Source organism: Galleria mellonella, unplaced genomic scaffold, assembly GCF_026898425.1.
Source record: "Galleria mellonella isolate WM207_F2 unplaced genomic scaffold, CSIRO_AGI_GalMel_v1 utg59, whole genome shotgun sequence".
In the NCBI taxonomy this organism is placed as follows: domain Eukaryota; kingdom Metazoa; phylum Arthropoda; class Insecta; order Lepidoptera; family Pyralidae; genus Galleria; species Galleria mellonella.
Window position 1 is genome coordinate 683,987 of NW_026442125.1, and position 22,301 is coordinate 706,287.

Genomic DNA, 22,301 nt, shown 5'->3' on the forward strand with positions numbered 1-22,301 from the left:
GTACGGGGTCGCCACTCAAGAATCTTTCTTCTCCATCGGTTCTTCGAGCTATGTAACCAGCCTATTGCCACTTCAGCTTGCTTATCATTCGTATATATATGTGTATATTGCAGTTAGGCTTTTGGTTATGTTTTAAAACGTTGCTACATATCATACTTATTTATTTTACATTTATAATACATTGCACTATTTATAAAATAATAAATACAATTAACTTTTATGGGAAATGATACATAAGGAGGTCTTATCGCTAAGCACTCTCCTTCAGACAACCTTTGAGTAGAGGACATTGAAAAAAAAGACAAAGGGTAGGTGGCGCACTATTATATGTATATACTAACATATACAAACATGACCGTGTGGTCCCGGCATAGAATAGGTCATCTCTTCCTTTCAAGTTGGTGTCGTAAGAGGTGATTAAGGGAGGCCTAGGCGCACCTTTTAAAACATTTCTAAAAGCCTAACTGCGGTTGCTAATCCGCCTGTCAAGCAACATAGCAAATGCCCCCAGAGAGAGACTTATGTACAGCTGTGGACAGTTAAAAACAGATATGACGATATTTAAACAAATATATACATAAACATATACATACTTAATAGTACACATACAATAGTAGAGAATGAAAGTTTTTTTTTTCTTTTTTTTTTAATACAACCTAGAATGGTAAACAAGCTGACGGCCCACCTGATGGAAAGTGGTGACCGTCGCCTATAGACATGAGCAGTACCATGGACATAACAGAGTATACTGTTTCGCCCATGATACCCCCCATGCGTTGCCATTCCTGTGGACTCAAGTGTTATTTCTCTGCACCCTGTAAATTCACTCCATATCACACCACCCTTCAAACCGAAACACAGCCATGCAAACACAACTGCTTCACGGTTGAAACACGAATGGGACAGAGATACCCAAGCAATCAACTTTTGTACAAAGTCTCCCTCTGGTAAAGTGGAAGATGAAGAGAGAACACACACTTATTCGCCTCTTACAGCACCCATCGTAAATGTGTTTATATAAAATGTACTTTTATCATTATTTTTCCGCAACTTTTTCGGTTAAACTACAAATTAAAAAATAATATAGACTTAATAATATAGACTCCGCATACATTACACCCGGAAACGGGAAGCGGAGCGCTCCGAACACGAGAAAAAAAAATATTTTGCATCACACGCGTACCTAACTGATGCATATATAAACAGAAAGTCCTCTGATAGCTTCCAACCTACGCTTCTAACCTATTTCAAAAGTAGAATCGCTGTCACTCGGTTTAATTTCGCCCGTCAGCTTATATGCTATTTTCATATTACATAAAACAAGTCTGTTTAAAAACACTTTTAAAAAAAGCTTTTATAATATAATCTGTCATGTTAGAGCGGTGGCCATATTGATGATTTAGATTCAGACTCAAATATTTGATTTGCTATGAAAACAAGTAACATTTAACTCATCATTGGACTATTTGACAATATAAAAAGTAATGCTTTATTTAATACCATCCCTAAAGACTTGGGATTTTAAAAGCGGTATGCATTATTCTGACTTTACATATATTATTAATTATGCATAAAACCCCCAAAAAATTATTATTCTTTTATCTGGTACCACGTGATCGAAAACGATCTGGAATATATGATGACGTAACATGGAAGTAAACATCACGCCTGATATTTTCGTCCCTTTGTGTTCTTGATAGCGGTACACGAATCCGAGTGATTTAATCATTCGAATAATTAGTAATTACTAATTTTATTACTCGACTGAAACTGTTGGGCATCTAAATAACATTAAATTCTAACCTCAAATTGGTAATTAAGATTTTTTTTTATACAACTTAAAATGGCAAACAAGCTGACGGCCCACCTGATGGAAAGTGGTAACCGTCGCCTATAGACATGAGCAGTACCATGGACATAACAGAGTATACTGTTTCGCCCATGAAACAACCCATTCGTTGCCATTCCTGATTACTCAGATGTTATTCCTCTGTACCCTGTAAATTCACGCCATATCCCACCCTTCAAACCGAAACACAGCCATGCAAACACAACTGCTTCACGGTTGAAACACGAATGGGACAGGTACCCAAGCAATCGACTTTTGTACAAAGTCTCCCTCTGGTATTTGTAAAATCAAATATTAACTTTAAAATTAAATACTCGTAAATTTACATAAATAAAAATATGTTTACAAAATTACATGAAAACGATTTTCACAAAAGAAAACAGTTGAATCGTTCTCTATAACATTAGGATTGCTATGGCAACTACAATTTGCATATTATGGACTATTTCGACTTATAATAATAATAACAATAACAATAACTTTTCCGGTGTCTTTATAGTAGTATTTGTGCACGTTTACTTCCTTGTGACGTCACTGACGCCATATTGCTCAAAAGCTGCGTTTCGGTGGCCTATTTAAATTGTACATTTTTATTTGCAATTTTTTGAAGAAATACTTATTGAATTAAAAATAACCATTTTTTGGGGGAATCTATAAACATCATTAAACTAGTCTGAGATGATTTCTAGAAATCAGTCAAATAACCCATTTCACTTGCAAAATTTGATAAATTAATATACAAGTTAAATTGCTTTTTTTTTTAATTAAAAAAGATGCTTGAGGCATTCGAAATATGAACATGGAGGAGAATGGAAAGGATAAGCTGGACAGAAAAACTAACGAACGAGGAAGTCCTAAAAAGAGTAAACGAGAAGAGAACATTGATTGAAATAATAAAGAATACAAGAGGCAAAATGCTGGGCCACCTTATACGACATGACGATTTTTTTAAGAGCATAGTAGAAGAAAAGATAGAGGGCAAAAGAGGAAGAGGAAGACCGAGGATTAAGTATATGGGACAGATAAAGAAAACACTAGGCGTCATGTCGTATAGGGAGATAAAGGATATGGCCTGGGATAGAGCTGGCTGGAGGAAGATGCATGAATTGGTTGCACCGACAAGAGGAAATTCTTAAATGAAAAGAAGAAGACAAATTAAATACAAGTTTGTAAAACTACAATAATTACACATTAATTATTTAATTAATTTTAATAGGTATTCACAGTTCATAAAAATATAAAAAGTCCCTTCGTGAACATTACTACAATTTATCACAACAATGAAAAGCCTTAATCTGTTATATAATTAGTTATTATTTATATATTTATTAATTTAATATATACTATGTATAGTTATTTACATATGTATTATATGTGATTTATGTGTGTATATTTTTTGTAAGCATATTATTCTATATGTTTGTATGTTTATTTATCATAAATTGATATATTTTTAAATATTTATTTAATTTACAATTTTTTTAAACCTGTGACTGATAGAGAATGCCATCAGGCATTAAGTCCGCCCCGTAGACATTTTCCGATGTGTGCCAAAGTATAAATAAATAAAAAATGACAGAAATTTAAATTGGAAGATTTTCAGCGGAAACCGTTTGCAGAATGACCTTCCGTTGTATGTATTTTTGAATCTAGAGGCCTAATAATGCTACAACAACAGTACAAAACTAAAAAGGGAAACGTTAAACGTATAAATCATAGATATAGCGATCTCCGAGCCTGTGTCTGCGACCATTTTTCAAAGCTTTGGTAGTTAGTGATATTATGGACGGTGCACCAGTATAAAGAATGTTCGTTTCAAATTTTAAACATTACAAAAGATTTTTATGCAACTTAGAATGATAAACGGGCTGACTATCTTATATATAAAATTCTCGTGTCGCGGTGTTTGTTACCAAACTCCTCCGAAACGACTTTACCGATTTTTATGAAATGTTGTGTGCATATCGGGTAGGTCTGAGAATCGGCCAACATCTATTTTTCATACCCATCAATGATAAGGGTGACCCGCTCCTAAATATATTTTTTTTATTTTTTTGACATTTTTATATATATAAAAGTCAATATATAAATATATAGTCAATGTGTGTGTGCCATAGTAACACAAAATGGTCACAAAGAGCAAAACACTGATATTCAGTTGTGACCAAGAGTCAGTCGCGAAATTCCTTATTAAAAATAATAATAAAAAGAAATATAAATAAAATGCATTGTGTATGTCTATTACCATGTCCAGTCCATATATTAAATTATTTATAGGAAAAATATGGGCAAGATTACATATCCTCCCAATAATATGGAATTACGTATACTTCATTCAACACTAGATGGCGCAAATTCTAGTTTAATTTTGATAGCGTCACGTATTATATCTAACTTGGGTTTCAAATTATCTCTAGTCTATTTTGCATCTAAATCGAATTTTTATACCATTGGGAGAGAAACAACTTGACGGACGATCTGATGAAAAGTAGTAGCAATCACCTTGAACTTAACCTGTACAGGATTAGAATAAATAAGTATGCGAAATAAAAACTTAATGACAATTTTTTTTTATATAACCTAGAATGACAAACAAGCTGACGGCCCACCTGATGGAAAGTGGTAACTGTCGCCTATAGACATGAGCAGTACCATGGCCATAACAGAGTTTACTGTTTCGCCCGTGATACCCCCCATGCGTTGCCATTCCTGAGGACTCAGGTGTTATTCCTCTGTACCCTGTAAATTCACGCCATACACAACTGCTTGTAATGAAAAAATAATATAATAAAATTTTAAATAGACGATTGGAGATATTTAAGTATAATAAAATGATATGTGGGCACCCTTTAAACTGAAATACAGCTATACAAACAACTGCTTCACGGTAGAAACACGAATGGGACAGACATGGACATTTGGTAATGTCCAGTAGTGGACGAATAATGGCTGAAATGATGACGATGAATATAATAATATCACGTATACGAAATAAAAACGAAAATTAGTATCTAACGATTGTTCAAAAATAATAATTAAATTCATTACAAAATTGCTGAATGGTTATCGAATTAAAAAAAAAATTAAAAAAAAAATTAAAAAGTTTTTTTTTTATTAAAAGTAAAATGGACGAGAAAAAAAAAATAAACAAACATATTGAAAAATGATTTCGTCGAATTTCTAATGGAACGGGAGACGCCTGGTAATTAGTAAAAACATTTTATTGAATTTGCAAATTTGACAGGAACTCGACAGCTCTCGTAAATTTTAAGAGTCTGTTTGTTTTCATTCCGACGGAGGGCCGTCGACGGCAAGAAAAACGTCGTAGTCCCTAATAAAAGTTTGTGGTTTTCATTATTATTATTTATTTATGAACAGCGCTTACAAGTAGAATTCGTTATATATATATATACAGAAATTTCAAACAGAGCAAAATATTGACGTCTCTTCAGGCAACGTGTACATGACAAACCTCTTAGTGTTGCAAGCATTCGTAAGCTACAGTAACCGTTTACTATCAGACGGGCTGTATGCTTGTTTGTCACCTTTGTGGTATATAAAAAAGTTTTATTTTTTATGCTAGTTAGATTGCCAAACAAGCTGACGGCCCACCTGATTGAAAGTGGTAATCGTCGCCTGTAGACATGAGCAGTACCGTGGACATAACAGAGTATACTGTTTCACTTACGATACCCCCCATGCGTTGCCATTCCTGAGGACACGGGTGTTATTCCTCTGAACCCTGTAAACTCATTGCCCTTCAAACCTAAACATAACCATGCAAACACAACTGCTTTACGATTGAAACACGAATAGTACAGAGGTGCCCTAGCAAACGATTTTTGTACAAAGTCTCCCTCGGGTAATGTCTCCGTGATCTGTCATTTCCAAATCATATAAAAAGAAAATAAATTGCTAGCCGTTTGGAAGTCGCTTGAAGACGAATATTAATCAGCTCAATAACTCAATGAAGGCACAACGTCGCTATATCAAGTTGAAAAACAACGGAGTCACCCCGCGCAAAATTTTAATTCGAGTGAAAGGAAAGTTTTCTTATTTGAGTATACAAGTTGCCGGGGCCGCGGCATAACCAAGGAATAAATATCCAGATGGAATAGACTCTTGTTGATTCAGTAATAAAAACTACAACAGTGCGCTGATGGTCCATCATTTAAGAGCTAATCACTTTTTTGATGGGTGAAAATAGTATGGTAGCCCCGCCTGCGCTAACGAGATACGCTGGCGAAACACCAGTGAAGGGTGATAGATGAGAATGAAAACAGGCCAGTTAGCCCATCATGATGAATTTATCAGGAATTAACCATGATAGTTTCCGGAGGGAACCGCGAGGAGATCGACCTGGTTGGGTATATTGCTAGCAACGGAATTCTCAGTCTCCATTACTAACAATCCCTTTCCCCCCAGAGCTAATCACTTAGAGCTTGCGCAAAACCATAGACCTCGGAATTATCACCAATAATTAACGTTTATAATTCCTCACTGGCATGTATCTATTTTTTATAAAATGATCATTAGATCTGCAACTTTAACGATATTTTTTTATCATTATCAGATTAGTGATAGTAGATTTCAACCGTGAAGCAGTTGTGTTTGCACGACTGTGTTTCGGTTTAAATGGTGGGATATGGCGGTGAATTTACTGGGTACAGAGGAATAACATCTGAGTCCTCAGGAATGGTAACGTATGGGGGGTATCATGGGCGAAACAGTATACTCTGTTATGTCCATGGTACTGCTCATGTCTATAGGCGACGGTTACCACTTTCCATCAGGTGGGCCATCAGCTTGTTTGCCATTCTAAGTTGTATAAAAAAAAACTATAGCCAGGATTAACGCTACGACGCAAAACATGAATTATTTTATGGATAAATACAAACGCTAATGCTGCTTGCGCTTTCGGTATACGCTGAAGAGGTCAAACTTAAAAGATATATTGCTAGCAATAGATTTGTTAGGCTTCAATACTAGTAATGCATTTCCCCAGTTGGCCCATCATACTGAACTCGCTATTAATTAACCTCGAAAACGAAATTACAATTTTTTTTGATAGGTGAAAATGGAATGGTAGTGCCTGTGCTAACGGTATACGCTGGCGGGGCACCAGTGAAGCGTGATTGATGAGAATGAAAACAGGCCAGTTAGCCCATCATAATGAATTCTTCAAGAGTTACCATGATATATTCCAGAGAGAACCGCGTGGAGGTCAATCTGGTTGGGTATATTGCTAGCAATGGAATTCTTAATCTCCATTACTAACAATCCCTTTCCCCCTAACGAAATTGCTATTGACGTATGTCGATTGAGTCGCCTCATATTATAACATTGTTTAATGCTAATGAATGTGTTAGAATCCTTTCTAAATCACGCGAGGTCTAATTAAAAGAAGGGTACATTAGAATGACACAAGAATGGAGTGCGCCATCGCCGCCTTCACAAAGGAAAGTACACGAGTGTCGCTTCCACCCAGTATATTTATACTCGTGGCACAGCCTGATTAATGATACCCGCTGAGATAAAAACAGAGTAGCATTCGCTGTGTTTAAAAATAGACATTTAACACAAGTTTCAATTTGGACTGTATAGGTACTAGATGGCTTTGCTTTCTCACGGATTTTCCGATATTTTTCATTTTCTACATTCCTTCTTATAATGTTACTTTTGGGGACACTTTGTACGAAGTCTTGTGCATAGGTACATTTTGTGTTATGATTTTTATAATTGGTCGTTGGTTTTATTTCACCTGATGGAAAGAAGTGGTTCCTATGTTTAAAATGACGTTTTGATTCAAAGTATGGGAATAAAGAAATAGGGATATGACAGAGAATAATGTACGGAGGTATAAAAAATATCATGCAATTTTTTTCTATTATGTATTTATTTATTCATTAGTACATGTATGTGTACAAGGCGATATCTATATCTCATATCCCATCCTTCAAACCGAAACACAGCCATGCAAACACAACTGCTTCACGGTTGAAACACGAATGGGGCAAAGGTACCTAAGCAAATGACTTTAAAACTATCTATATAATCTAAGATTAAACTTAAATGATATGTATTCTGTAGTTGTGTGGTTATACACTTCACTAATCTAAGTGGTGCTTAACATGCAGACACTTTTCACTTGAGACGAGTATGTGGGATTAATTCCAAAGTGGAATAACTTGAATTCTATTTGGCAAGTGATTTACATAAAGTCTCGTGTTATAAACTTGCAGCGATTTAAAATTAAAAAAATAATAATTTAATGTTGCTTTTATTGGTAAATTGATTTGTTGTTATTTATTATATTACTAGTTGTTTCCTTCAGCTTTACCCATATTATTAATAATAAAAAGTATGCATATATGACAAAATAAATCGTGTATGAACTCAAAATATGGTCTATGAATGCATTTTAAATTTATTTGAGCACGATTGAATCACTAATACCCGAACATTTTTATAAAGTTAGATTGTTATTCAATAATACAATTTACAATAATTTATCAGCATTATTTGTATTGTAATTGTGGTATGAAATATGGACCACAATTATTGTTTCTAGTTTTTATTTTATTATTTAATCAATTCGAAATTGACACACAATTCTATTTTCCTTTCAAGGCCTTAACTTTCTAAGCTTCCTCTATCAATATATCGTCATAGTCGTAGAATACTGACGGATCTGACAAAGATTACATATAAAGATCCGTCAGTATTCTACAACTATGACGATATATTTTCAATTTTCATTTCTGGTTTCTTTTATAGCCCACAGTAATAATAAAATTCAATTATAGTTATATGGTCTATGGGGGAGCCTTATGTCCAGCTGTGGACGAAATATGGCTGAAATGAATGAATAAATAGTTATATGGCTTAATTTTTATTATTTATAGTGAACAGGTGAATATTTACATAATTATCACAGAAAATTATATCTAGAAAGAATAGGGATTTTTAAATAACGTAATACTATCATAATACCACATCAGATATATGCTTTATGTATCGAAGAAAAAATTCTTCTCATATTTAGAAGTAACATAAGAATCATAATTTCTGAAATATAAATGATATCCAAAATGTCGCTTTAATCTTATAACTTGTATTCACCATCTCTGCTATTGCGGTGCAACGACCTGGAACGGTGTATCCGCATGCTTGCATCAGCTGCATTAAGATAAAAAAATAGAGGAATAAATATTATTTTTTATATACATACATCTTTTTATGTGTCAAAGGTTTGCCCACTTGGATCGAGACAAAAATATTCTGTGTTAACTTGTTAGCTACGGTCTAATATGTGCGAATTACTTTCATTCATTTAAAAGTTTAAAAGAGGCTCCTGTGTATGCGTGTGCGTGTTTGTGTGTGTGCGTGTGTGCGTGTGTGTGCGTGTGCGTGTGTGCGTGTGTGCGTGTGTGAGTGTGTGCATGTGTGCGTGCGTGCGCATGTGCGTGTGCGTGGTGTGTGTGTTTTCTTTAATTCTCTTGTCGCTTATGTATTCATTAATAAATATTTAATTAAAAACTGATAAAACTGTTAAATACCTTGACATACAAATAAAAAATATAATATAAATAAGAAATACATTTGTATTATAATTAAAAAGCAAATTTTATAAACGGTTAAAGAAAAATAAGTGAGTGACCTTTTATTTACTGCCGTGTCAGGTGGGGTTACCCGCACGTAATGTCGGTATGTATACGCTGTATATAATGCAAAATTAATTGTACAACATACATACGCGTTCCCTAATTAGCAGAACAATGGGGGGCGTAATTTGTCAGTTTAAGCTTGCCCATAATGTACAAATACCGTGTACTCAGAACAAAGGCTATGGAACGCTGTTAGTTCTTACACTTGAGCACAAAATAATAGGATACATTCTTACTAATAGAAAAAAACATATACCATATAACATATATATATCTATATATATATATATATATATATATATATATATATATATATATATATATATAAAATATATCATCATCACCATTTCGCTATTATCTGTCCACTTCTAAACATAAGCTTACCCCGCAGACTGCCATAAGGAATGGTCCTGAGTCACCTGCATTCACTGATTCCCTGCAGTTCCTTGGGGTCGTAAACTGTGTTTGCCTGTACAAGGTGGCCACTCAAAGACGTGAGTAAAAATTAACCATATGGGATTGAGAAGGAGATAGGAACATAGGAGATAACACCTGAGTCCTCAGGAAAGGCAACGCATGGGGACTATCATGGGCGAAACAGTATACTCTGTTATGTCCATGGTACTGCTCATGTCTATGGGCGACGGTTACTACTTTCCACCAGGTGGGCCGTCAGCTTGTTTGCCATTCTAAGTCGTATAAAAAAAAGGAACAGGGCCGTTTCTGGGCCTATGTTCAGCAGTGGACAAATAATGGCCAAGACGATGATGATGATATGTATTATACATAAATATGACCCAGAATAATACAAATGGATGTATTTATGTATACAAATGTTTATATGTTTATGCGGGAAAAACCTTTCACCATTTAAACCAATTATTATTACGTTCCACTTTATACTTATGATTTTTTGCTTATAATGGATAAACTAAAAAAAAATAGCTTTACTATTATATATCGAGGGGAAAAAGGAGTAATGGGGATTAGTAACGCCATTGCTAGCAATATACCCTGTCAGGTCGACCTCCTCGTGGTTCCCCCTGGAAACCATCGTGATTGATTTATTTTTATATTCGTCACGGTGGGATAACTGACCTGCTTCGTCCTCACCTATCACTACCTAACTCACTGGTGCCACGCCAGCATATACCAATAGCGCAAGCAAGGCAACCATTCCATTATCTTCCACTAAAAAAAAACTTATTATATATCTTGTGGCCGTGTGGTCACTCCTTCCTTTCCCGTTAGAGTCGTAAAAGACAACTAAGGAGCAGCGAGGGATGGGCAGCAGCGTCCCTCTTAAAACATCTCTAAAGCCTGACTTCGGTTTCCAAACCGCCTGCCAAGCGTAGCAACTACTGACAAAACGCCCAAGCTTATATTCAGCAATGGATTATATATTTAAAAATTCTTTCATCTATTACAAGCTATATTACATACCATACAATATAAGCCATGTATCATAGTAACATGTTCTGTATTTTTTATATACCGAGCGAAACCGTGGCGGATTACTAGTTGTAAGACAAAGGGGTGTGTTAAACCGCCATAGCAGCACTATTGTGTATTTATTTTCAACCAAATTAAAAAAGAAGAAGGTACTTGATTCGGTTTTTATATTTATTACCTCATAACTCCATCAATTGTAAACCGAATTAGAAAATTTCTATAGAAATTTTATGAATACTGATTTAGAAATTTATTTTTAAAGTCAAAATGATTGGTTTGGCTACAATCGAAGTTTTTTTTTTTTTTGCAGAACACAATATTTAATTATTTTATTACCTTGTAAATACTTTTTATGTCCCCAAATGCATCATGGTACGGGCAAATTGCTCCATCGCGTTCTTACCGACCGCACACAAAGCGTAGCCAAACTGAGGCGCGAGAATATATACAAATTGTAATTAAACCGTTCACCTCCCTTCAGGTGGTTTATATCCCAGCATAATTTACTAGAGGCGGGCAATCGGAAATTTATTTTGTTTGCGCGTCGACAGGGTTAACCTTAAGTTCGTGGGAGGAAAGGGATTGTTAGTAATGGGGTCTAACAGCAATGAGGCTGCAATATATCTTATCAGGTCGACCCCCGTTAGGTTGCCGTGTGGGCAAAAAGTGGACTACCTGTTTCTTTCTCGTGAGTATCGTAAGAAGCAACTAAAGGAATTTAATGATCGAAGCGTTTCTCTCGTTTTCTGAAAACAAGACCACAGCCTAACTGCGGTTGCCAACCCGCTTACCCAACGTTGCAACAACTGACAAAACCCCCTGGAGACTATCGTAGTTAATTCCTAATGTATTGGTCATGTTCATTTAACTGACCTAACTTCATATTTATTGGTGGGGGGAAAGGGATTGTTAGTAATGGAGACTAAAATCCCATTGCTAGCAATATGCCTAACCAGGTTGACCTCCTCGTGGTTCCCTCTTGAATCTATCATGGTTAATTCCTGATGAATTCATCATGATGGGCTAACTGGCCAGTTTTCATTCTCATCGATCACCCTTCACTGGTGCTCCGCCAGTGTATTCCGTTAGCGCAGGCGGGGATACCATATATTTTTTACTCATAAATAAAAAAAAAAAACTTCAGCTTTATTTATTATCCGTACACCGATAGTTCAGACGAAGTTACCATTTCATAATCACTTCCAAAAAAAATTAATACATATTAGTAATGACATTATTTGTGCATGTTTGGGAGTCAGTGAGGATCTCTAGCTGCGCCATGGAGAAAGACAACAACCAAAGAAAGCAGGTGAACCAGTTCATCAAAGAGTTACGACTAATTTAAGTTGTTTCGAAAGGCCTACCATTCTAGGAAAGTCATCGTTAACCGCCCTCTCTTCAGACTACTGGACCTTTAGTTTTTCGTCCAAATAACGAGCTTGGAAACAGGTCAGTTTTTTTTATACCACTGAGATGGCAAACAAGCATACGGCCCACCTGATGGTAAGTGGTTACCGTAGCCTATGAACACCTGCAATACCAGAGGTATTACGCGTGCGTTGCCGACCCTGAAGAAACCTCTTTACCCCCCTTTTGAAGAACCCCATGCTGTAGTCTCTTGGGAAAACCTCGGCAGGGACTTCATTCCACAACCTGAGTGTTTGTGGGAGGAAACGTCTCTGAAACCGCGCAGTACGTGACCACTGAGGCTGTAGGACATGAGGACATCAGTTGGCCCATCGTAACGGATTCATCAAGAATTAACCATGGCAGATTTCAGAGGGATCGCATGGATCTGATTGCGTACATTGCTAGCAATAGGGCTGTTAGACCCCTTTAATAAAAATCACGTAGTGAAATATTATTACAGCACCTAAGTATACCACTTTTGAAAAGTTCTGTAGAAGTATCTGTAGCCGTCTCATTAAGTTGCATTTACTCGTTAGACTGTTTTTACTAGTAAAAATATTTATAATCCAAGTCTAGGATATTAAATAATTAGAGGCCCTCACACGTTACAACCTAAATCGATCGCATACAGTGCAGTTTCAAAGAAGATTCCTCCCGCGAAAGCTCAGACTGTAGAATGAGTTCTCTGCCAAGGTTTTCCCTAGAGACTACAGTATAGGGTTCTTCAAAAAGGGCATATTTAAGTTATTCCAGTATCGGCAATGCGCATGTCATACCCCGGCTGTTGCAGACATCCATAAGCTATAGTGATTGTTTATCATACAATGATGCATGGGAGGTATCCCATTGCCATTGGTGCAACAGTATACTCTGTTATGTCCGTGGTACCGCTCATGTCTATTAGCGATGGTTATCACTTTCCATCAAGTAGGTCGCCAGCTGACAAGCTTTAGAATGGCAGACATGCCATTCTAAGTTACATAAAAAAAGATGGACTTACACGCTTGAGTTCCACTTCCGTGGTAAAAAAAAAAATTTAATTATGCGTGCCAGTTTTATTGTATTTAATAAATATATTAGGATAAAAAAGAACAAATTAACTAATCCTACGTATACTCGTACACAGCTTAGGCATGACTCATTTGACAAATATACAACACTTCTCGTTATCAGAACAATCTGTGGCTTCAGATAACAAAAGGTATTCGGGGCACTGCGAGTCTTTTGATATACATTCGCCTCCCCGACGCTTGCACCTTGTTGTGGATGATGGAGCTGAAACATAATTAATTTTCAAATATTTCATTTTTGTTTATTTATTATTACATAATTAGAAGTTAATTAAATAATTAGTATTTAATTACTTATTTGATAATTCGTTAATTGTTAATTAATTCATTAATAATTAATTAGTTTCTAGCAGAACATTTGCGTGAATACGCGAGGCTGGTGTACGATATGATAAAGTGTAGGTTTTAATATAGATCTACCCACGCTGAGGCCTACATCTAGCCATATATTATTTTTGTTCTTTCTTCTATCTATAAAGGTATATTATATAATTAACTACGACATTTTTTCGTTCCCCTTACTTCATTTTGCGAGGACTTATTATGATTGTTAAAATAAATCCGATATTGTCCTAAAATAGATTAAGGTACGATGGGACAGGAGTGCCTAAAAACACGAAAGTCCCTAAATGAGTAAAGGTAAAAACTCCACAATAATATTAACATAGATTAATTAATTAAAATTTTATATTAAATTATTTATTATATTATATTTATTAGTTAATATTATTAACTATAGGTCACCTTTTCCTTTTTTGTGACTATCATAAGATGCAACTATGAGATCTTAATAGTCGAAGCAAAGCAGCAGCGTCTCCCTTAAAACATGTCCACAACTTAACTGCGGTTGCCATCCCGCCTGCCAAGCGTGGCAACTACTGGCAAAATCTCCTTTTGGAGTAGACCTATGTTTAGTAGTGAACAGTTAACGACTGATATCATTATTAACTCTTAAATATATATTATGTTATTGTCGTAGATGTTGGATGTATGATGAAAAAATACTTCAGTATGATTTCCATGGCGTAGTGATGGGCGTATTGCTTTGAAGTCCCGGATTCGATTTCCAATCGAGCCAATTTAAGAAATGTGAGTACCAAATGTTTTTCACAGAAATTTCTTAGCCATAAAATGTATTAAAAAATTACTTACACCTATAACAGCATTCGACACCTTGATCCTGCTGAGTTGGACACAGTCCACTTATTTTCGATAGCTTTCCGTCTGGACATTCAGCTTTCGTGGAACATTCCCCACCATAAGCCAGACACGGGAGCTCATTGTAGATGCCCTCTGGTACTGAAAAAAAAAATGGTCAAAACTATAATTTCTGGTCACAACTATATGAGACAGTCAAACGTGACCTTGGTAGTTTCGAAATTTAACATTTCCGGCACAGTACAAATATGTGTGTCTATTTTTAGGGTTCTGTACATACAAAGGGAAAACAGTTTGTAACGATGGATGGATAGATGGTTATTTGTTACTCTTTTACGTAAAAACGTATGTTTTCTCCCACAAACACTCAGGTCATGGAATGAGCTCTCTGCCGAGGTTTTCCCAAGAGACTACAGCATGGAATTTTTCAAAAGGCGGGTAAAGAGGTTTCTTCAGAGTCGGCAACACGCGCGTAATACCCCCGATATTGCAGGCGTTCATAAGTTACGGTAACCGCTTACCATCAGGTAGATCGTACGATCACGTTAGTGGTATAAAATAAACTATTGAAAGAATTTGAATGGAATTTGGTTTATTAGTAGGTTATATCCTAACTTGCTAAGTTATATACGGTACTTTATAATACTTAATAATACCTCTGATATTGCAGGCGTTCCTAGGATACGGTAACCGCTTACCATTGGATGGGCTGTATGCTTATTTGCCACCTTAGTGGTATAAAAAAACTATTGAATCAATTCGAGTAGAATTTGATACAATAAATAGTAGGTTATAACTAACTTAGTACTCGTATATAGGATACTTTCTTATACTGACTTAAGTAAGGAAAATCGCGGGACACAATTGGTATAATAATATATATATATAAGATATGTCAAGAACACGGTCGCTTGGTCACGGAGATTATACAATACGATTCCATAATACGGCATTATGCAAGCGCTTTGACCTTTTATTTCATTGTAAACGTTTAACAATTTGCACTACACAACTGAATATACTTAATTCTTATTTGGAGTACTAACAACTGTAGTTACATAAAAAAAGTAATCCATACTAATTTTCAAATAAAAAATAAAAAAGCCGACTTTAATAAAAGCAGTTCTTTTTATATAAAAACTAAACTACTAAATTAATTTTGCTAAAATTTCTATGTGACCAATCTGTAAATATGTTCTCTCAGATAAAAAAGGAATTTTCCAAATTGGTTTACAACTGACGTAGTTATGGGGTAACAAACATAATATAAAATACAACCGATTTCAGAACCTCTTTCTTTTTGAAGTCGGTTGATAAATGTGAAAGTGAGGTCGTTTGTTTGTTACCTTATAGCGTCTTAATGGCTCAACCAATTATTATAAAATTCAGTATATACATACTATACAGAATGTAGAAGGATATAGGTTTTTCATGCAGGTCAGTAAACATATCTCGGTTATATGCACGAAGTCGTAGGTAAAAGACAGTATTTAATTATCTGGTAAAATTTGCTGCGAAGAAATTATAGGTATTCTATATTAATTTAGTTCAAATTAACATTTTTTTAATTTCTTTTATTAAATACCAGTCATATATGTTCGCAGACTCTAAAGGTAAATTGTAAATTTCATAATTAAAATCAACTATTTCAAATATGTTAGGGATGAATTTTAAACTCCGATGTGTGAGTGAAGACTTAATATATATTACCAGCTGACCCTATAAACTTTTTCTGTCATATAAATATTTTTTTCTGGACAGGGACATCCTAATTATACCTATCAAATATACGTGAAAAAATTACTGATAATTGGTCGAGCCACTTCGAAGGAATTTGGCCACAAACAGTGACAGAAGATTTTTATAGATAAGATATTATATATATTATAGATATACATATATATATATATATATATATATATATATATATATATGTAGTATTAGTAATAATAATGATCTTCACATAAAATCATACATATATATTAAATTTCATGACAATTGGCTGAGCCGATTTTCCGTCAAGACGTAATAAACGTAATAAAGAAACAAACTCACTTTCACATTTAAAATATTAATAAGAATAAGTCCAGTAATTAATATTAATTACATGTGCAATTAAATTAAAATGTAATTATCCTCATTTTTAACTGAAAGTAAATTACATTAATTATTCACATTAAATTTAATTTAGACTAATGTCTGTAATGTAATAAACATATTAAACATTAAATTATGAATAATTAACATACTATAAAAAAACTGACTAAAATTATTATAATATTAATATGAAACCGATTCCAAATGAATTCGAAAAAAAAATATCCAAAATTATTCAAAGAATCATATGAAAATGTACAATTAGCGAAAATAATGCGTAATAGATAAAAAAAAAACATGTCTATAGAGCACCTCATCGTCCATAGACACGTCTGATTCGATTTTAAAATAAGAATAGTGATAATGAAATTTGAAATTTAAAATAAGAATGAATTTTGTCAGCATATTTTTTGCAAGGCATCTGTCTACTTGTAAAACGGCCAGTAAAATAAGACTTACCATCTCCGTGAGCAGTCACAGCACTAACAGCGACCGCTGTCCAGAACAATATGAGCCGCATTGTTGCATCAATACTGTTACGCGAATGTAACACTCGTACGTAACAGCGTTGTTATAAACAAAACCGCGTAAGTATGTAAATTAGGTTTTTGTGTCGATTATCGTTTATGGAACGTCTTTATACCATTTTATCATTGGTTTTAAGTATTTCTTTTTTCGTAATGTACCATGAATGGTAAATGGAAGTGGTTTTATCGATTGTCGAAAATAATTAATTAATTCTGTTTAAGTGTAAATATTTTTATACATTCGAAATAAATTATTTATTTTTTAAAGAAGATATGTACATAGCTGAGTTAATTGTGTACACCACAAAAAAATCGACTTCAATTATGGCAAACCGGTTATTTAAAAACTTAACTACTGAATCGATTTTAATAAAATTTCAGTGGTACAAAACTGAAAGTAACTATATCCTTTTAGATTAAAAAGGAATCGAATCTGTTTAGAACTAACGGATTTATGAAGTAACAAATATTAACAAAATAAAAAATATATAACCGAAATGAGAATCTCCTTTTGGAAGTTAGTTAAAAATAAATAATTTTATGCTGAAGTAAACTGAACACTAAGATGCATATAATGTTTTTTTTTTTATGAACTTTTCTTTTTATTAAGAACTAGCGGCCAGTCCCGGCTTCGCACGGGTGGACATTTTTGCAACGTTTTAAAGTGTTTATTGTGACATAACGGCAATAGTTGGACATATAGTGTCGCGAAGTTATTTGTAGTTATTGATATTTTCTTCAATATTGTAGAACGTACTTTTGTTCTATCACCAATAGTTTTCGCAACGCACGCGATAAAAGATATTTTATAACATTTTTTTTCCACCTTGAGTTACGTTACTAAAGTTTTAGTAAGGACTTCTAATATTTTCTAGCAATATTTTTTTTTTTATTTATTTTATTTATTCATAAACAAAAATTTGTATTTGAATGTTATAGTAGATACAATAAATATAGCTTATGTTACACAGGGTGAATGTAGCTTTCTAATGGTAAACGAATTTTTGAAATCGGCAAAGTAGTTTTTGAATTTATTCATTACAAACATACATACATACAAAAATATAAATCTTTCTTCTTTATAATATTAATGTAGATTTTGGGAAAAGTTGTATATCACTTTTTCTAAATTCATTTGTATGTATCTTGTTTTTACGGTTTTAAACTAGTTTCAAGAGCATCATCGTCATTATCATTTCAGCCATTATTCGTCCACTGCTCAACATAGGTTTCCCCCATAGACTGCCATAAAGAACGGTCCTGAGCCACCTGCATCCACTGACTCCTTGCAATGCATTTGAGTTCGTGACTCGATTTAGTGGGGGGTTGTCCTATATTGCGTTTGCCCATACGCTACTCAAGGTCTTTTCTTCCCCATCAGTTGGCAGTTCTTCAAACTATGAGACCAGCCTATTGGCACTTCAGTTTGCTTTTCAGTCACCTAAAGCTATGTCAAAAAGATTGGTTAGAATACTAATCACTTGATTTTTTTTTAACCGTTGATATAGTAACATAACCTTCAAGGAAAGAGTATATTTGTTTTTAAAAGGCCGGCAGTACACCTGCAATGCCGTTGGTGTTGTGGATGATCATGGGCGCGGTAGTCACTTATCATCAGGTGAGTCGCATGCTCGCTTGCCTGCTGTGTTATAAAAAAGAATAATAACTATACTCATTCGTAACACTGTAGACGCATTGACGTCCAACTGTTGGGAACGCCATGGGTTTTATTCAATAAAAGAAGGATATAATCCACTATTACCACGCTGTCACGTATAGTGGTTCATATCGATTTTTCCATCTCTTGGACGGTTTATTGCGGTTCAGTCGCTTTTTCTTCTCTTACGATATCCTGGTAATGAAAAGGAGTCGTGACAAATTGTATTAGTTACTTTGTCAGCATAAGGAAAAAATTGAGGCAAATTGAGAGACTTTTTCGAAACTGTTTATCGCACGTTCACATCATTAAGATTTTTACAATAAGCAAGTCGCAATGACTTAAGTGATCATATTTTAACTTTTAAGATTGTCACGTTGCATGTTTTATGTGTGTTTGAGACGGGAATTAATGTGATTATTTAAGTAAAATACAATAACCCGGATTTCTTAATTATGTGTAATTAAAGAAATATAAATTCTTAAAATTAATGGAATTATTTTGGAATAATTTAATTAATTTTGCGAACTAATATAATTAATGTTGATATAAATTAAAATTAAAATAACGGTATTGTAATAAAAATATGTGTAATATAAAAAATGGGCTGTGCTAAAACCCTTTTAAAATATTTTTTTTATTTTATATCACTGAGGTGGCAAGCAAACATATAGCCCACCTGATGGTAAGCGGTTATTGTAGCATATGAGCGCATGCAATACCGACCTTTTCATACCTTTCTTGAAGAATCCCATGCTGTAGTTGCTTGGAAAAACCTCGACAGCTTAACCTCAGAGCTTATTCCGTAACATGAGCGTACGTGGGAGAAAACATTATTGAAACCGCGCTGTACGCGACCATATAGGTTCTAAAACATAGGGATGAATTCCCTGTCGATGGAGAGCTGTGCAATGGTAGAAGGTAACCGTGGGCATTACACTGAACAATTCCTCTGAGCACAGTCCATTGTACAAGCGGTAGAACACACAGAGTGAGGCAAAATCTCTCCTCATATTAAAGGCTTCGATATCGCTTGTAAGCCTGGGATCATCGATTCTCATAGCTCGTTGTTGCACTGAGTCGCAGGGTTCAAGCTGATATCTAGGTGTTTCAGCCCATAAGTGATAACAATACTTCATGTAGGGCCAGATTTACGAGTTTTGTAAAGTTAATTTAATCGTTAATTCGGCATGAAGTAATGCTTTGCTCAGTCAGTCAGTCCCATTGCTAGTAATCGCCCTATCAGGTCGACCTCCGCGTGGTACCCGTAGAAACCATCGTACTGAATTCCAGATGTATTCATCACGGTGGGCTAACTGACCTGCCTCTTCATTCCCACCAATCATCTCTCACTGGTGCCTCGCCAGCGTATACCGTTAGCGCAGGCGGGGTTACCATTTCATTATCATCAACTAAAAAATGCATCGCACACAGAGTTTTCTGGATGCCAGCTTCACCTTACCTTTGAAGTGGCCACGGTACTGTATAATTGAGTCACAACTATTGTGAGTCGTAATATTTTATGAATTATTTATAATATGATTAATACACGTACAAAGCTATTCTTTGTTTTTGATTTTCATATGTATTTTCCATATTAATTATTATTATCATAATTGAAATAATCTATACGAGATTTATTCAAGCAATTATCGTTGTATGAAGGAAGTCGTGATAAATCAATTCGTGTTACCGCAAGTATATAGATATTGTATTATTAAGTATAAAATTCTTATAATAAATAAATAATGCATCATCATCATATCAGCCGTTAACTGTTCAATGCTGAACATAGACCCCCCATAAAGGGAAGGGGGTTGATAGATAGATAGATAGATAGACAATTTATTTACATTACTTACAGCACACAAATTACAATACAAACATACACATAACACACAGTAAAAGAGATAAAAGAATGAAAATAAAAAACAACAAAACAAAAAGCAAAATATATAAAACAACAATCTCCATTCTTTCTTTTCCTTCATGCGTGTGCCATAGTAACACAAAAAGGGTTGCCAGTAGTTGTCACGCTTACCAGGCGAGTTGCCAATCGCAATATTTAATCTCTAAACACATATCGTCATAGTCTTAGAATACTGACGGATCTTTATATGTAATATTTGTCAGATCCGTCAGTATTCTATAACTATGACGATATATGTGTACAGTTAAAAGTTTTTTCTTTACAACACAGGGGGCAAACGAGTATGCGGCTCACCTGATGGTAAGTGACTACCGCCGCCCATGATCACCCACAACACCAGCGGCATTGCAGGTGTGCTGCCGGCCTTTTAAAAAGGAATATACTCTTTTCTTGAAGGTTATGTTGTCGTATCGGTTCGGAAATACTGCTGATGGAAGTTGATTCCAAAGAATGGTTGTGCGTGGAAGAAAGTGCCTTGAAAAACGCACGGTGGAAGACCGCCACTCGTCCAGATCATTGGGATGAAACTTTTGTGGCGGATATGTATGATAGTTGATATGACGATGATTATATTATCATCATCATATCAGCTTTTAACTGCCCACTGCTGAACACAAGCCTTCCCTTGGGGGGTTTTATTAGTAGTTGCCCACGCTTGGCAGGCGGGTTGGCAATCGCAGTTAAGCTCTTGGTAGTATTTAAGAGGGACGCTGCTGCCCATCCCTTGATTATTAAGTTCTCTTAGTTGCCTCTTACGACATCCACGGGAAAGGAAAGGGTCATCCTTTTATTCACAACCATTCTATGCCGGGACCACATGGCAATAGGGTACAAAAATGTATATGCATATAAAAATACCTATATATTGTGTACGAATACATTAAGTAAATTTATAAATTTAAATTTATAGTATATTACTGTAGCGGCCAGCAACTGAGGCATTGATGGACGAACGTGCAAATGTGGGCCGAGGCATAGCTGAGGCACACATACGTGAGTTCATCAATGCCTAGTTGTGGCCAAGGCTTGTATAGTACTTTTCTTAAATAATGCACAGAAATCAAAAACACAATTTTACTTTTTAAGTTCAATGACGAATAATGAACAATAATAATTTTTGACGCGCCATAATGTTACTTTGTTTTTTTTTTCTATAAACAGCTTTCTATTTGCAAGCCAGTTCGAAATATAAATAAAACCTTTTATTAATTACCTCCTTGGTAGCCATGTTTCAAGGTAAAAGGTCATTCCATTTTTAAATTACAGGACAGATATGAGTTTATTTGGCCGCAAAACACGACAGATATGGATTTTCATACAACTTTTGCCGGCCACTGCCCACATATCCGTATCTGGCCAGTATGGCAATTTTGATTTACCTCTAAGAAGATTATCAAAATAATGCTCACATTTCCAAGCATGTTTGAGAAAATAAATTTATAAATGTAAATTTCCGTACGAAAAGTTCTTTCACATAAATTTAG

General features: G+C 34.8%; 2 protein-coding genes across 3 annotated transcripts in view; one reads left to right on the forward strand and one right to left on the reverse strand.

The window, feature by feature from the left end:
- The window catches only part of LOC113522870 (inactive ubiquitin carboxyl-terminal hydrolase MINDY-4B), a 155,049-nt gene that overhangs the window by 19,825 nt on the left and 112,923 nt on the right, over positions 1-22,301 (forward strand). The window lies entirely within an intron of this gene.
- LOC113522904 (U-scoloptoxin(19)-Sm1a) lies at positions 13,414-17,318 on the reverse strand. Its single transcript, XM_026908745.3, has 3 exons — positions 17,163-17,318; positions 14,601-14,747; positions 13,414-13,653 (listed from the first exon to the last, which is right to left on the reverse strand). Exons 1-3 carry the CDS (start codon positions 17,221-17,223, stop codon positions 13,517-13,519), a joined length of 345 nt encoding a protein of 114 aa, XP_026764546.2. The 5' UTR covers positions 17,224-17,318; the 3' UTR covers positions 13,414-13,516.

Coding starts and splice junctions, on each gene's coding strand:
- LOC113522904 (XM_026908745.3), bottom strand. CDS start 17,223: ATGCGGCTCATATTGTTCTGGACAGCGGTCGCTGTTAGTGCTGTGACT. Junction 14,748..17,162: donor TGTGACTGCTCACGGAGATG/GTAAGTCTTATT, acceptor TTTTTTTTTCAG/TACCAGAGGGCATCTACAAT. Junction 13,654..14,600: donor TGTCGAATGCTGTTATAGGT/GTAAGTAATTTT, acceptor ATTATGTTTCAG/CTCCATCATCCACAACAAGG.